The sequence below is a fragment of the Anabas testudineus genome, chromosome 24 (genome assembly GCF_900324465.2).
Source record: "Anabas testudineus chromosome 24, fAnaTes1.2, whole genome shotgun sequence".
In the NCBI taxonomy this organism is placed as follows: Eukaryota; Metazoa; Chordata; class Actinopteri; order Anabantiformes; family Anabantidae; genus Anabas; species Anabas testudineus.
The window spans coordinates 7,006,249-7,023,146 of record NC_046632.1 but is presented as its reverse complement, the minus strand read 5'-3'; the positions used below and the strand labels follow the sequence as shown (position 1 = coordinate 7,023,146).

The window sequence follows — 16,898 nt, the reverse complement described above, 5'->3', positions numbered from 1 at the left end:
TACAAATAAACTGACCTCGGGCCTTGGGACCTTTCGCTTTATACAAACCAATTGGAGTATGTGATCTGTTTTGGATGCTCCCATGACAGTTAGCCCACAGTGCTGGTGTCTTTAGCAGATGGTGCTTTTTTGAAAAATGATTTAACCTTCTATTTTTTTTTTTTCTACTTTTGCTAGTGCAGTATCAGGAGAGGCACCATCTCCCAGAGTTTCCCCTTCATCCACACCTTGTCTAATACACACGCTTTCATTTAGACAGAGTTGTCTTAAAATGAATTCAAACATTCTGTGCATGGATCAACTACAGCAAGTCAAAGAGATGCAGATTGGTGTGTTTTTATTATTTGATTCTGACTTCTGCTTTTAATTTCAGTATCAAATCACCGCGGCTTGTTTCGTGTGATCATCCAGTTTTTACGAGGTTCAGCGCTTTCTAGTAAAAACCTGTAGAGCCTGTGCACTCGCTGTTTGTGATTTGGACCCCCGGTTGATTCTTCTGATCACTTGATTGTCATGCTCAGCCACACTTGGCTGCACCACTGAGCGGCACAGACCACCACTAGTGCCTAAAAGAAAAGATGGCAAGCAATTAGAAACCAGTCTGTATTTAGAGAGAGGGAAACGTCACAGCAGGCATTATGGGAGATTCACAGAAGACGCGTGCTCCGGCATATGATTCCTGCACAACAACAGACACTGGGCGCATTTTAATTAGGTCTTGCCGTGACATCTCAGCATGTGTGGTCTCAAACACTGCTGTGATTTTCAGTAGGATACTAATCTAGACAAGTTTCTACAATCCGTGTAAGCAAATGTTGATCTTTCTATTGGGATATCTAATTTTATTTTTGTGTTTACTTTTTGGTGGTGGTGAGTATTTGATGCTTTTTTGTCAGAACTGAACGTACATAATGTGAATGCGTAACTATGTGAGGTGAAAGATGAAAACCAGACACCATTTACATTTCATGGTAATAATATATGCACACAACTGTAAGGCACGGGCAGTAATAATGAATTTCTGCCATAAAACAGCAGCTGGATGGTTCATCTTAGGCAGTTTGACTTATTCCCCAGTGTATACTTGCAGACACCTTATAAGTTTCAGCTGAGGAATAAGAAAGCAGCAGCAAAAATAGCCAAAAACCTCAGCCAGGCTGTCAGTGGGCGAGGAGGGGCAATTATCATATTGCTCAAATCCGCCAGCTCCTCTCAGATCAAGAGTATTTGCATTGCACTAAGGAGAGTGAAGAGGGTCAAATTGTTCTCACCAGGCATACTTCAGGACTCCCCCTGTGGGTGCTGGTGCTCAGATGTAAAAAAAAAAAAAAAAGTCCAAGTAGTGGAGGAATGAAAATAGCTCCAGGGCACAGGGAAAGTTGAAAGCTCACCAATACTGTGGTGTTATGCCCTCGTGAAACAAACAGGAGCAGTTTCCTTTTGAAAACATGAAGAGTTATTTGAATATCCACTTCTTAGTGTCACTCTAACAATACACGTATTGATATTGTACTTTCCTAAAACTCAAAGCTCTTTGCACAAAAGGCAGAGGAAATAACTGGGGGTATAAGCCGGGAGAATATTGAATTCTGCTGAGGTCGCCATAAGCCAGCTTGCTTTGTATTTGCATGAGGGGATCCAGAGTACTGCAGAAGAGTGACACAGAATTCAAAAACTTTGCTCCATCTAATTTATGCTCATAACTTATTTAACTTTAGGGCTTGTTTTGCTGAACACATGATGTCCCTAACTGTTATAATAGGGCCCCAGATTTCCCAGCACTGGGGCTTTAGCATCAATTGCTGAGTTTAGGCTTTTTCATGGAGTGCTTTCTTTTAGCGTTTCTTGATGCGTTTGAAACAGGGCAACTGAAGCCTTTTTCGGTGCAGTGTATTCATTTAGAAGCATTTTTTTTATGCTAATATATCCACTTAACGGCAGCACCGTCTGGCTGCAGACTTTGTCTTTTTCAGGGAAAGAGTGTGGTGAAAATGAGAAACATAGAGCACACACGGCCTTTGAGTTTTAGGATAAGCTAATTTCTTTTTGCTGCTGTGAACAGTAAGACCCCAAGCCAGACAGAAAATCTGAAACACCTCTGATAAACTTCAACTTTTGCTGCCTATGAATTCCTCTCCTTGTCACCCCCCAGCCCCGGAGCTCTGCAAAAAGCCACTGGAAAACTGCGCCATTATCAGGTTTTGGGCCACCCACCCTTTCTTTTCCTTGCTCCCTTCTGTTTGCAAACTTCAAGCTGTTGTTACCTCAGGCTGGAGTCATCATGGTTAAAGCCCCACAGCTAGAGCAGCACAGCAGCAATCTCCCAAGATGGCACCCAATCCCCATCCCTGCATACTGTAATATCCCTTTTCTATCTGATGGTATCTCTGTAAAATGGGATGTTATCAGTATCCAAGATGATGCTATCACCATACAGTGAGAAGATATTAGTTTCTAATTCATAGCCTCCCCCAGCTAGACAGAGATATGCGAGACTCTGCAGGCAAAGCCAGTCGATCTGGCTTACTTAGGATGAAGGATTGAATTGAGCTTTATGCTCCATGGTTATGCCGGCGTGGCCCCCCAGGTCAGAGTTGTCACAATACCTGCTCTTGCTGTATGCATTAATGAGGACAGGAGAGGGAGATGATGGAGAGTCAATTACAACCTCATGTGGGGGAGTAACACTATTTCACCTTTCATTACACCTCAATGCCATGGGCTAACTAGGTCTCATCAGTTACTGCAAGGCACTCATGCTGAGAAGGCCACGCTCAGGTCAGTCTTGTGTGGAACAGAGGAAGTCAGAAGATTTTTAGCTGTCACATCCTCCTCTACATGGTGACATTTTAGACAAGAACATTACGACCATTAAGATTAAAACAAAGTGTTCCTCATCAGTAAATGTGCGTCGTAGAAAACAAGATTACATTTTTAAAAATGAAGAAAGTTAGAGCCTTTTAGTCAGTGTTTCAAAGTGTTTCTTTGCACGGTGCAGTAGAATCTCAGCAGGTTGCCTTACAACCCCGGGGTCACAAATCCCTTTGCAAAATCACAAATTGTTGTTTTTACACGTAGGGTTTTTTTAAGGATTACACAAACAAGATATAACGATTTAATTAGGGAGCTTTAGAGGTGCTGGTAGGCAGATCTTTACCCCCTTAGGACACGGTAAATGTTTTCAGTCTTTATGTTAAGCCAAACTATTCAGCTGCGGGCTGTCATCTCATTATCATTCAGATATTAGACTGGTATTGTTATTTTAATTTAACTCTCAACAAAAAGGCAGATAACTCAGCTCTTTCATCATATTTACCCAGTAAGCTTACTTCCCCATGATTACGTAAGTTGCCCATGGTTTCTTTATCTAACATAAACTGCTACACCTTCACATCACATGTAAATTCAGTGGATCCAAGGGCATAATTCCTATATTTTCTAGTAGAGTTTGTGCATTAGCTTTAGCGATAACTCCCTCCATATGTTTGACCAGGTACCTAATAACACTTGTGCTGCTCATGTCTATGCCATTGTATTGAAAGATTGCTTTTTATTTGAGAATGTTTGGCATCACCTTGGTTTATTTTAGAAATCTACTTCCCAAATAAAGCTGTATTTGTTGCCTCAGTCCACCCCCTGCATACTTGAACAAGATCAGCACATGAAATCAGACGTTGAAATAACTGCTTATCTCTGCCCTTTATTTCTAGATTAGATGGACCAAGACAGCCGGCAGTGTGTCGGATCGCTTCCAGGACTCCAGTGTGTTCAATGAAACGTTGCACATTGCGAAGATCCTGAGGACCCAGGGAGGTCGCTACTACTGCAAGGCTGAAAACGGCCTTGGCTCGCCTGCCATCAAATCCATCAGGGTGGACGTCTACTGTAAGTGTGACACACGGGTAAAATTTGGACACGGCTGTGCTTTAAATGCAAACATTTAGCAAACATTATTGACATTGACAAGGTACGATAGTCCTTGGAGGTGATTTTGAATTCCTCACCTTTGTTATTAGTTGTTTCCTGCAGTTGTTTCCAAAGAAATCCTAGCAAATAAATGATGACAATGATAGCTTGCCAAGAGGTGTTCGTATCTGTGTCTGTTTGTCAAAAGTTATAACCACTTAAAATTGGATCAATTGCCCACTATTCTCCCACAAGAAATATAAATATAACTCTGCAATATTATTTTATTTTTGGCCCAAATGTTTTACATTTGATAAATGCAGTCGTAAAAATGTGGTTATTCAGTGCAGTGCCAGTGCCAGTGCTGTCCTAAGAATGCTAATTAAACTGAAATGATTTTATTATCCTCACAGCACCATCGACTGCAAGAGCAATCTCTCTATTTTCAAAGTATCTGTGCAGCAAATGAGGAACATTCATTAGTATTCATCCAAGAAAATGGTGATTTAGTGTTATTGTTTTTATTGACTTGGCATCGACTGTCCTAATTCACCTTGTGAATGGTCAAGGAGTGGTGAGGCGGTCTTCGTCACAGTTGGACCTTCAGACCCCTTGCATACCAAACCATGTGTGCAGACACTGTCAAATGTGGATTTCATCTCAGAGTAATAGTTGTATCATAATCAGCTGCAGCTTTTATTTTTTCCTAATATTAATATTCTAACTTCAAGAAAATATCCCAAGCTACATTTAAACCCATGTTTTGTGCATTTCAAAGCTCTCTAAGCTACTGCTTTTGCTTCACTCTTGGCTCCCTCACGAGCGCTAAATCCCTGCTTTTCTTTATTTGCCAAGCTGTAAAGTAAAAAATGCTACATCTTTGAAAATTTATGACCCCCTACCCTTAAATTTTTGCCAAACATCCAATGTTCAGTCACAAAGGAATGAAAGAGGTAGTAGAGCAGAACAGTTTTGCGCTAAATAAGATGCCCTTTCCAGTCCACAACACCTTCTCAGTAAAACATATTTTCATTTGATGTACTTTTGAGTGTTAGAACTGGCCCCTCTCCACTCGTCCTCTCCTGTCTTTCCCGACTCGGTATTATTCTTGGCCCTCGGTGTGTGAGCCTCATCCTTGTACCTGTTTATTTGGACTGACACCGGCAGTGGTTGTGGAATTGAAACTTGTTTAGAAAGCTTGTGGAAGGCCTTAGTGGAGCAGCAGAGCAGGGGCTGAACGCGTCTCAGCAGCTGACAGTCAGAGCCTCCTTCCCTCTGTGCACCATATCACCTTGGCTGCACTAAGGAGCTCGAGAAGCAGACGTGGAAATGAAGCCAAGTAAAACACCAGAGACAGAACCTGAGGATAATCAGAGAGCGTGGTTCCTCAGTGAGCTTCATCGTCTGACATTTTGAGGTCAGAGTTGCTGTCAGAGTCGGTTTAATGTGTAACTTCTAATTACAGTTGAGCACAGACTTACACATCTATTTACACTGCACAGAAATAAAGTGACAACAATATGTGGTTATTAGTAATTAAATACAGTATTTAACAATTATATTAAGAAAAACTGTAATGTAATCTATCAACATGTAACTTTTAGTTAGTTTCCCCTGTGAAATTGCATCAACAAAACTGAATGTAGAAAAAAATAACAAATCTAGATTAGCAGAGTTTTGTTACACGGTATCATTTGAAATGGTTATCCTGATGCTGTCCTTGCATCTGGCCTCGTACCACAGTGTGTGTGTACTTCATTAACTAGCATTGTGTTACGTTGCACATTCAGCAAAATCACATCATTCCTCCAGAGCAATGTTAAGACTGTCCCCTGAGGGTGAATTTAATTGATGGGCCTCTGCAGTACATGCTATTTTTAGTGGTTTGCAACTACAGTTTTAATTAGTGTTAAAATTGGTGTTTTGGAACTGGACCTCCCAACAACAGCACCTTGATTTATGTTTGCTGACTCCTTCTGGTCTTTTTGTCTGTACTTCTGTATTATTATGCACAATGTCTTAGCATGTTTTACATGAAAAGGCTTAAAACCTCGCTTAGTTTTCTCTTATCAGTCAGTTTCTGCTTCTGCTTTTATAAATGAAAAGTTTTTTTAAATAAACACTAGAGATGGTATTCATAAGATATGCATCTTTGTTATATCAAAGTGTGTTTTCTAAAAATGAAACACTCTGACATAAAGGCAGCCTTCACCTCACTCAGTTTTAAGGGAGAAAATGAAGTGGGTAAATGTAGGTAGATAAACATATAAACAGACACGTAGAGAGAGTCAAAGTTTTCTGTAGCGTTGTCTCTGAGCAGCAGATGAAAACAGGAAGAGATAATTAATGGTAATAACTGACCTATGTTGCCCACAGGAGCTGATATTAGCTATAAAGCCAGCTCAAAGATAACATATTTACAAAGCTCAGAAGTCCATCTAAGCACATTTTATACCTGCTGACACCTCAGTTGTGTTTGTCCGCAGTTAGGTCTGTGGGGAAGGTCCTCTGTAAAGTTAATAAAGAACCTTTCCCAACTCCTGCACTGATCGATTTTAAGCTTAAGCTGCTTGCTTCTTTTTCCTACAGGGGAGTCTTTTCAGTGTTTTCATTTAATTTTAGCAGCATTAATTTTGCTGCAGCATCTAATGTTTCATTGAGTGACTGATCAAGAAAGGCTTAAGGCCTCTGCAGGGGTGGCTTATTGCAGGCTCAGAGAGTTCATTGACCATTGGAGCAGAATATATTGGAAAGAGATTAAGAAGGAGACGAACAAGGGACACTGTCCGCCAAAGTTACTAACTTGAAAACAAACTGTTGGGGAGCTTTGGGTGTAAGAAAGAAAATCTACTTTTAAAGTGCCAAATGTTCAGGGTTCAGGTTTCATTGTCTTGTTCAAGGATCCAACATGTAGTTCTTAAAAAGAAATCGGGAGCCAGACACTAGTCCTGGGCTTTGTGGCCGACTGCTTTGCCATCTGATCCACGATCATCCCCAACATAACAAAAGCCATGCTAATAATGTGATTGTGTTAACTAGTGCTCAGACAATAACTTCATTACAAGTAATTAAATTATCGAGTAAGTAACGCAGCATGCAGAAACAAATATTTACAGTTTTAACCTTCACAAGTGTGAGAATTTATGTTATTTGAGACAAAACAGACCATTTTACTACATCACCTTGGTCTCTGGGAAACTGGCACAGGCATTAAACTTTCAATTCATTAAAATCGTTTGATTGGAAAAGTAGTTGACACATTAATCAATGGTAAAACATAATAGCCAGCTGCACTTCACTTCTTACTGATAATCAGTCCAATACAATACAGTTCAAGTCAATTACTGGTACCCAAACATACAGGCTGTCAAATTAACTCTGTGAGAATGAAACAGAACGATTTCAGCTGATGGAAAAATGGAAAACAAATTGGTTTGCCTTAAACCTGCTCAGTCCAGGTCAGCATTTACCGTGCAGGTTGTGATAAAGGAGCACTTTCAAACTCATTTTGAAATTGTAGGAACAAATTGCAAATACAGGGCCACATAGAAAAGAAAAGATAAAAAAAACACAGCCAGGTTTTTGTAGATTTAGTTAGTGATGTGCTACCATGAATGAGTTACAGTCGTAAGAAAAAGCAGCTTATACTGTCCGTGCTAATGTTGGCTAGACAGGCAGTCAGTTCTGTCAGTGGTTGTGAAAAATATCAGGTGGTGCATATTGTGAGAAAAGACACACTGTACTTTAAATGTCACTTTACCACACAGCTTTCACGCACATCTTCACTGTTATATTTCTACGTGTCTTCAAAAGAAGGATTAGAATAAGACAATAGTCTGCTTTCTCTGTGTTATCTGTGGAGAAACTTACACAGCCCTAACTCCACACTGCTGCTGCACCAGACAGAGCATTTTAATGAGGATACTGTGTGTTTGTGTGTGTGTTTGTCTGCACATGGACTGAAGTCTAAGCTTGAATCGGTTTTTTTTTTTTTGGCAATAGCAGCATTCTAGATTTGAGACGTGTGAATGTGTGTGTCTTTGTGTGCTCATGCGTGCGAGAGGAAACAAAAATAGAGGCTGCCCATTGGGTTTAAGCACATGCTTATGCATGAACACACTCTCCACCAGTGAGGTCCTAACTCAAACACACATGTCACAGGCTTAACTTGTCTTGGCATATGCCTCCTCAGCAGTGCGGCTCTGTGCAGCAGTGTGCAGCGCGAGGCCAACATGGGGAAGTGTGTCTGCTTTATGTTTGCTTTCCATTGATGGAGTTCATAAAGGAGCTCAGAGTCCAAACAGCAGCTGATGGGGTTTGTTTAGCGACCGTACTTGCTTTGCCTTATTCGGTCAGTATAAGTAGCCCTTCCTATCTCATTAGGTGTCCAATTCGTGCCGCCCTGCTGCAAGGTGCCTGAGTAAATGTGTGTGCAGTGCGAGAGAAGGCAGAGGGTTCTGGAGAAAACACCGACTCGCACAAGCAGCAGATCGTGGTGATAAAAGCTGAGTCTTATGAAGTTTCTATTAACTTCAGATATCCTTTCATTACTTGTATTTGCACTCTGTGCTTGTATTTCTATACCCCGGAGAAAGTGACTAGGGTAATATATTTGGGTATATGTGCAGGGCAGTGTGTGGGATGGTGATCTCAAGGGAGCCAATCCATTAGTGAGTTCAGTTGGGGGAAGCAGGTGCTAGAGGCAGGTTCACTAGGTTGAGTTATGACTTAGACTGAGAAGATGTAATTATTAACTGGTGGACTTTCTTTTGGTCTCATAAGGCTTTTATTTTGACAGTTTTTTTTTTTTTTTTAGAATATTGCTCGCAGGTGCAAGCCAAGCAACAGCCTGTTACTGATGCTCTCCCGCTTGTTATGCTTTTCCCTTAATTTACCGCTTTTTGTTGTTGTTGTTGTTGTTTGTTTGTTTTTTTCTGTAGTCAAGTGTCTGGTTTAGGGAATTAAGTTCCACCCTCTCAAATCAAGAGTGTGTTGTTGCTGCGTTTGCATCGGTGCAACACTACTTTCCTTCCCCTCTGTGAGCAGTATGCAGCAGCACCATGGTGCTGGCCTGTTTACACTTAGCTGTCCGAACCAGTGAGTGTGTCACTTGTCACAGAACCATGCATGAGAGTCACATGTTTGAAAGGCCTAGTGTGTCTAGTTACTGTTGCTAAGCTATGATTAAGCAGCCGTTATTTGGGACTGTTGAAGTCACCCAACGTGCGTAACTCGCGTCACATTTTCACTTCGGGACGATGTTAACAAAATGGCAGAAGAATGCAGTCTGGTATTTCAGTATGATGTGATATCCTATAATAGGAGGTGATGTATTTTGCAATCTTCTGAAAAGATCTCGTAATGTATGTAGACAAAGATATATGTACAGCGCCTCTAAAGTGCTTTTGGATGTAAATGACCTGGTGTGATGAATGGTGTGATACAGGAGCTGTGAGTTATCTGAGCCTTGTTTGAATCGGGACAGAATGAATCAGCACATTATGTGTACATTATGTAAATGTTTGCTGGTGTGGTTAATGGAGGTAAAGCCAGTTCACGACTGCCCATTACTCTTTCAAGGACTTACTTTGAGGGAGGGGCTCTTAATCAGGGTGCTGGAGTCAACGTCATCTCTCACCTCTGTTTTTATCACCAAGAGGAGCGTGAAACATTTTAGAGTGGGTTTGTGTTGTATATGCTAATGTGATTATCTCCTGCAGAATTTCAGTCTTATCTCCTTTTGGATTTTTATTATTTTCCCTATGGATGAGGAAAGGCCACAGATAACGTGCTGACAGCTAGTAACTTATCTTTTCGCCAGTATTTTTGGATGTGGACAACCATATCCTCATTAAAAGATCCAAATATACTGTATAAAATAATGAAAATATTGATCTCGGGTTCTACTCATCTGCGAAACTCTGAATTCTTGGGCAAAATAAACATTTATTGCCTGTGAATAAAATGATGCTTAAAGAAGTCTCGTGGGGATAGACGTCCTGAAATGTTCTAAGGCAAAATAATCATTTGAAGAATATTGTTTAAACAAATATCATGCACAGCTTTAGTGTGTCTGTGTGTGTGTGTGTAAGTGTGTCTTGGCAAAGAAGACCAACAAGACAAGAAGTGGAGTGGTTGTTTACTGATGTTATTAAATTTATTTATTTATTTGCTTGATTAAGGATGATTTTGGAGCACTGGAGACACACAACTATAAAAAAGTCATTACTACTTAATGACTTCATAATTTGATGTAATGGACAGACTATAAATACGTGATATAACCAATGCTTACATTTAATCTTCACTCCTGCTGATACAGTATGAGGTCATGGTTGGCAAGTCAATATTTGGCAGGATGTTTAAGTGCACATTCAAAGAAATACAGTGTGTGCTTGTAGATCAGACATTACGTCAGTGCTGAAATAAGCATCAGCCAACTGGATGCTTGCCTGCCATAAAGACTACAACAACAACAACAGGTGGAGGTCAAGGTGTGTATTGACACATTTACCCCTACCAGCATATTCCTCTCCAGTCACAGCAATACACTTTATTAATTTTAGATGCCACTAATACTATTATTATTGGGTCTAGAATTAAAACATAGGCTATTTGGCGTCAGCAGAGATGTGTATATATATATGTGTGTGTATATATATATATATAAATCTTATAATCATCATTCGGAAAAGGTCTTTCATCCTCGGATAGTCTTTCTTAAGGCCAAACAAAGGAGAATGTCATTAGGCTGAAACCAGAAAAGAGCTCCATCATGTCACCGGTGCTTTGCCTCCAGCTTTAATGGCGGGTTTCTAGGTGGTTGTGTTGTTTAGATCGGTGGTCTGTGGCCTGCTTGTTTTCTAGGGAGATGAATTAGAGAGGCGATGGGTTGAGGCAGAAGCTGCTGTCTAAGGGAGAGGATGAAGAGGAGCTTCATTACAACTCGCCCTCTCACACACAAACCTACACACAGACACACACACAGCAGAACTGGGCCTCATTATTTCCTCATCTCCATCACCAGGAGGAAGTGAGAGGTTGCAGGCTCTTCTGTGAGGCTGCTGACGTCTGCCCCTCTCTCCCATTTATCACACACAGTTGTCTGTGTGTACACGCTCATTCGCACATTGGCCTTCGACACACACCTACACGCATGCAGTATTCCTCCGAAGACAGCATAATTGGAAAAGCAGTGTTACTGAAGATGGAGCTGCAGCAGTTTTACTGTAAGCGGGCTGCAGCTTCAGGAGTGCAGGAACAGGCTGATGGGAACCATCATCCACTCTGTGAGATTAAGCATTATGTTTCCTGTGTTTTGACTTAAAAGAAAAAAGAGCAATGAAAATGAAAATGATATTGAAGCTCTGTAAGTTGGTTTATAGAATAAATCTAATGCTGTGTGCGTAATGCAGCACAAATTAAGTACCTTTTTACTGTAGAACCATTATGCATATTATCTCTTTTTTTTACTTACTGTACTAGCAGTGTGTAGTTCAAATGGACAAGCCCACTTTACTATACAGTACATTAAAGGATCCTTTTTGTCAAACTAAAAAGAACATTGTCCTGTATTTCTCTCTATTGCCAACCTGCTATTTACAGTGTGGCATGCTGTATTGTTCACTATCACTCCATTGACTGCTTTCTATTGCTTCTTTAATTGGAAGTAATTACACATAATCTGGCCTGATGTCTGTGGCCTTGGTTACCACTACATTAATGCTCTGTGCATATCTTATGATGGCCCGAGAGCGAGAAAGTGTGTGTGTGTGTGTGTGTGTGTGTGTGTGTGGGTAAAAGGGCTGAGGAAGTCAAGTAAAGGAGATTTTATAGAGACAGAGAGAGAGCAAAGCAGCTTTCTTCCCGCTCCCCCAGTAGAAGTTTAACTTAACTCAGGGATGTGGAAATGCCTAATGAATAATTCAGCACTTGTTACACAGTACTACAGAAGCATGCCGAGCAGCAGCTATGGCAGGGGTGGGATGTTGCCCTTTACAAACCTTAACCCAACTTGTCCACCGTCCACTCCACACCCCACTGTGTGTTCCTGGCAGAGACAGAAGAGTAGCCTTTACAAACCCCCTGTCTCAAAGGTCTGCGCCTGTACAGTGTATTAAAACCCCCGGCAACTGACCCACTGATTAAACTTCAATTTCAAGCTTCAAATATTAAAGCTGTATGAGTAGTTCTGTAATGAATTGTACCCAAGACACATACGGACACAAAAAGCCACCTAACCCAATATTCCTGCAATGTTTTATTAGAAAAGAGATTATGGCACAACCACTCTGATATTCATTATTAATGCAACCAGAACATTATCCTTTTATTTATGTGGCGAAATGCATTTAGTTGCCCAATTTTCAGGTGTGTCTGGTCCCTGTTTGTATGAATGTGTTTCAGTGAATACCACAGTCACATTAACACACTAACTGCAGTGGCCCCATTCTGGATTGTCCCTCCTTTTATTCCCCCTAACAGCACCGAGTTGCATCTCACATCTCAGAGAATGATTTTCAGTTTCCTGCGATATCTCTGTTACGCAGGTGCCATCGTCAGAGTGGACTGCAGAAATAGATGCACCGTACCCTCACCCACCCTCCAAACACATCCATCCTCCACCACAATCACACTTTAGTGTGAAGCAACAGCTGACACTGAATGGATGCAGCTAGCAGCAGCAGCTAGTTATTGTGGAGTGTAGCCATGAGATAGAGGTCACTGTTGCCAAGGGGTTGTGAGATAGAGGGAGAAGAAATGTTCTGACAGTAAATTACATGCCGGATTCACATATTGCATGAGAGGCCTCAGTGTGAGATGGATATTATACATCACCAATCTGGCTTATTAACCTTTTGACCCACATAAATGAAATGCATTATAGCCTGCCATTCAGCAAACTGAAATCATACACCATCTATATCATGTTTTATTTGTGCTGTCTTATTTGATGTAGTGTGTTTACACGTGGTATACTGATGCTACATAATGCTTGTAATATTAAGTCTTTTTCCAGAACATTAATCCCATGCAATATGCATCAGCATAGAAATCTCACACAGTGAATTCAATTGGCATTGTCTATTATCTCAGGTTTATTTTAGGCTTTATATAAAAACAGCTACCAATGATACTATTTTTACCCACAAGCTGCACTATTAGCATGACCAGTCCCCTCTGATGGACTTTATTAGATGTCAGTCTTAATGTCTAAATACCTACATACTCTTCTCTTTTACCTGTTTTATGTCACATTTTCTTTTTGACGTTTCCTCTTGTGTCTCTCACTGTCCCTTGGAACAAAATAAAAGCAAATCTTTGACATGATAGGGCTGTTTTGACTCGTGAAAGACTTTAAACAAATGTCATTCAGGTCAGCTGCTCCCGCTGGTAATCAAGCTGGAACAGTGATTAGGTGAAATTAATCGCAGGCCTCTGTCGCTCATGGCTCACAGCCTGGGAGCCTGATGAGGTGCTCTCTTTTCAGGTGATGAGGTAGATCAGGCGGAGAGAGTGAAAGACATCAAAGCCGGGTAAAAAAAAAGAAAAACTTGCATTAGATTAACACCCGAGAGACACCCCCAAAAAAGGGGCGTGTAGATCTGGAAAAGGTGTCTGCGTGGGTGGCTTGGTATAAAGTGGAATGAAATAATGTGTGTGAGTTTTCAAGCAGGTGTCTACTTTTTTTTTTGAGGGGAGGGGTGGGAGACATGAAAAGAAGAGAGTACGGTTTGATGTGATAATGAAGCAGCTTCTTTAGTCGTCATCTACGCTTTCATCCAAACCACTCGCTCGTGCCTATTTGTCCAACAAATGTTTTTGTAGGCCTATAAAGAAGAAATCAGCTTTTTGCTATTCAAAAGGGAATACCAAGATGGTCAGGTTTTATTTGAGGGTTTTTTTTTTTCTCACTTGAGAGAAAAAGAAGATTGGTGATAAACTGAATGTTATACCTTCTGCCAGTCTTGGGAGACCTCCTTCCTCTGACTCACACGCGCGATGCATCTATCATTTCCACATCCGTATGTCTTGCCGCCCCGCCTGCTGTGTCTTAATATCAGAGAAACCCAGAGCTTTGAGACTTGTCATGCTTGGTGGGAGTGAGCAGGAGTGATGCTAAGGTTAGTTCGCTGGAGCGTTTAGCTGTACATGGGCAGATTTACCGGCCTGTGAACCCATAAACCTGCAATTACAAACCCTAACAACTCTGGCGCAGGCGGCCTGTACACCGTGGTTTTCCTCAGGGCTCTGGGATTTAAGCTTCACAATCAGTCAAGCGTGACTTCGGAAGCTAATTGCACAAGAGTGACACACACACACACACACACACACACACACACATCCTTATGGGAGAAACACTGATGGTGGAGGTGGAATTTTGTTTAAAATTCATCAAATTTTAATCCAGTGCGTACATTTCCATATTTCCATATTTATCTCTATGTGCTCCAAGCATCCACTTCCTCTGTGCATATCATTTTGGCCCTATTAATAGCTCAAACTGCTCCTTACCTAATACACAAACATACAGAAACACACGCTCTCACTCTTGTCACTACAAGTTAAATGAAAAAAAAAAGCCTCCTCCTATCAGGTCTGGCACTTAAAGGCATGACTATCCCTAGGTAGATAGGGTTGTCAATGAATAACTCCATGTCTGTGGCACCTGGCAGTAAATTGTCTGTTTAAGGCGTGAAACAGATGAGGAGGAAGCTGGGTAGCGTTGGCGATAAGATGTAGGATTCATACTATGCTCTTCCTCTCTGTAATGAATTGGTGTATTTACTTAGTGCAATCTGCTCCTGTAAAATGGCCCTGCAATTGCTCTGTCTTCTCTGCAGCGTTGTCACCCCCTGCCCTGTCTTTCCCCACCTCCCCAAAGGTAATTGCTCTTACCTGAGACACTGTAATGGATCCTGGATGAAGTATTGACCGCTGCTAGATTTTGATTAAGAGGCTGTAGGGCAGAACATGTCTTTAATGAAACTGAAGAATCAGCATTCTCTGGCTTGTGCGTCAAGGCTGGATGCGGTGCACTGTGGCCCACAGGCACCTTGATTAGGACCTGATCCTCAGCAAATCTAGGAGTGGGACACAGCCACTGAATTAAAACTGATGAATTCATCCATTAATAATACCTCAGGCGTTTGTAGTTTTTCTCTGGAGGCTTATAATTGTTATGGATTTGGGTATTCATTTACTGTAAGCTGTATGCACTCTCTTTCTCTCTCTCTCTCTCTCTCTCCCTCTCGCTCGCATATTCACACAGAAGCTCTCTCAATCACTCAATCATCCACCTAGTTGCTCAATCTCTGATACACTAAGTCACTCATTAATAAACTCAATCACTTTCTGCTTCATATGCAAAAGGTCAGCCTTTATCAGTTTGAATTTTAGCATGCGGGATAACTTGCATTAGCTTCTCTTATCCTCTGCTTTAAATTGCCTTTTTGCTCGTGTTAAAAACTGATTGCATCTCGGACGGAGATGAAAGGGAAACAGCCAGCTACCCACGTTCTTTGAGCGTGCAAATGCACATAATCTAAAAGGCGAGTATTAGCATGCTAAAAGACACCACAGCTATGATGAACACCATTTGCCAAGGCTTAATGCGATAGCCGGGTAAGATGATTACCTCTGAATCCATTTAATCAACCACAAGCGCTTTCAGAAATAACCAACTGTCTAGCATTGGGGTAAAACTTCCCTCAGATCTGTTGGGAAATGGGTAGAGTAACAGATGTGTCAAATCACAGAGGGCTGAAATGGGTGCAGAGGTCAGCCAAACATATTTCTTTGAAGTGACGGACATCAAACATCATTTTGTGCACAGTATTTGTCGCCCTGACTCATGTTTGAAGCTCACAATGGAGTGGGACTTGGAGCACACAGTAGCTTTCTCATTGACTGGGAAGTCAATGTGCCCTTGGGCTGCATCCTATTGACTTAAGTAGTTCAAGTAGCCAGCCTCTCACCTCCTTTCAGACATCGACCCGTGCATGCCGATAACTGGCTTTTCTAGTGCAACAAGAATTCTAACCCCTTCGGTTGGACCCCTAACCACAAGGAGCTCATATCCAGGGGGACTGTTTTTGTGTTTACTCATATTATAAATATTTTATAGCAGATTTTTTTTTTTTTTTTACTGCACTATTTTCACCCCACAGTTGGACAAGAACACATTTATGTGTGGAATATGGTCGGTGTAACGCACTCATTCAGGAACTCACCGACACTTTCGTGTTAATGGACAGTTTCATCTTCTCTGTTTGTGCTCAATCCACAGACCTTGATGACCCAGTGGTGACAGTGCACCAGAGCATAGGAGAAGCTAAGGAGCAGTTCTACTATGAGAGGACTGTGTTTCTGCGCTGCGTGGCCAATTCCAACCCACCTGTCCGCTACAGCTGGCATCGTGGGCGAGAGGTCCTGACGCAGGGCTCCGATAAGGGCGTGGAGATTTACGAGCCGTTTTTCACACAGGTAAGGCAGGGACGATGTGGATAAAAAATATGAAACACAATAGTCGATGCAAAGGTCATGCCAAGGTATTAAGTAATAACCAACAGAACAATAAACTGATGCAAAATTGGGATTGCAATTAAACATGTTCAGAATTTTAACTTTTATGAAACTCTTAATGCCTCTGGCAGGAAAGTATTTCTTATGGAACAACAGATTACACAGTCCTTAAATTTCTGAGATTGCAGCAAGCATCATTATTGGCATATTTTATTATTATTAGCAGGAATCAAAATTTTGATTCATTGTCATACAGTATATTCATACTGGAGGGCTACAAATATGTAAAATATGACCTTTACCAACTTCTTTTAACAGTGAGTAAGAAGTGCAATAACATGCTGTCATCACACACACACACACACACACTCTTTTTTGCTATTTTCACAGCAGAGATGAGTAAGCCACAGGAGCTAAATAATGAGTCAACACTTACAAAGGTGACATGTTACAATGTGAAGTGCTGT

General features: G+C 41.2%; 1 protein-coding gene across 5 annotated transcripts in view; it reads left to right on the top strand.

Moving 5' to 3' along the window:
* LOC113149481 (MAM domain-containing glycosylphosphatidylinositol anchor protein 2) overlaps nucleotides 1-16,898 on the top strand; it is a 142,033-nt gene that overhangs the window by 51,682 nt on the left and 73,453 nt on the right. For all 5 annotated transcript variants that reach the window (XM_026341631.1, XM_026341628.1, XM_026341629.1 and 2 more), the window contains exons 4-5: nucleotides 3,711-3,885; nucleotides 16,196-16,392. In XM_026341631.1, the coding sequence (XP_026197416.1) occupies nucleotides 3,711-3,885; nucleotides 16,196-16,392 (372 nt within the window). The remainder of the gene's footprint in view (nucleotides 1-3,710; nucleotides 3,886-16,195; nucleotides 16,393-16,898) is intronic.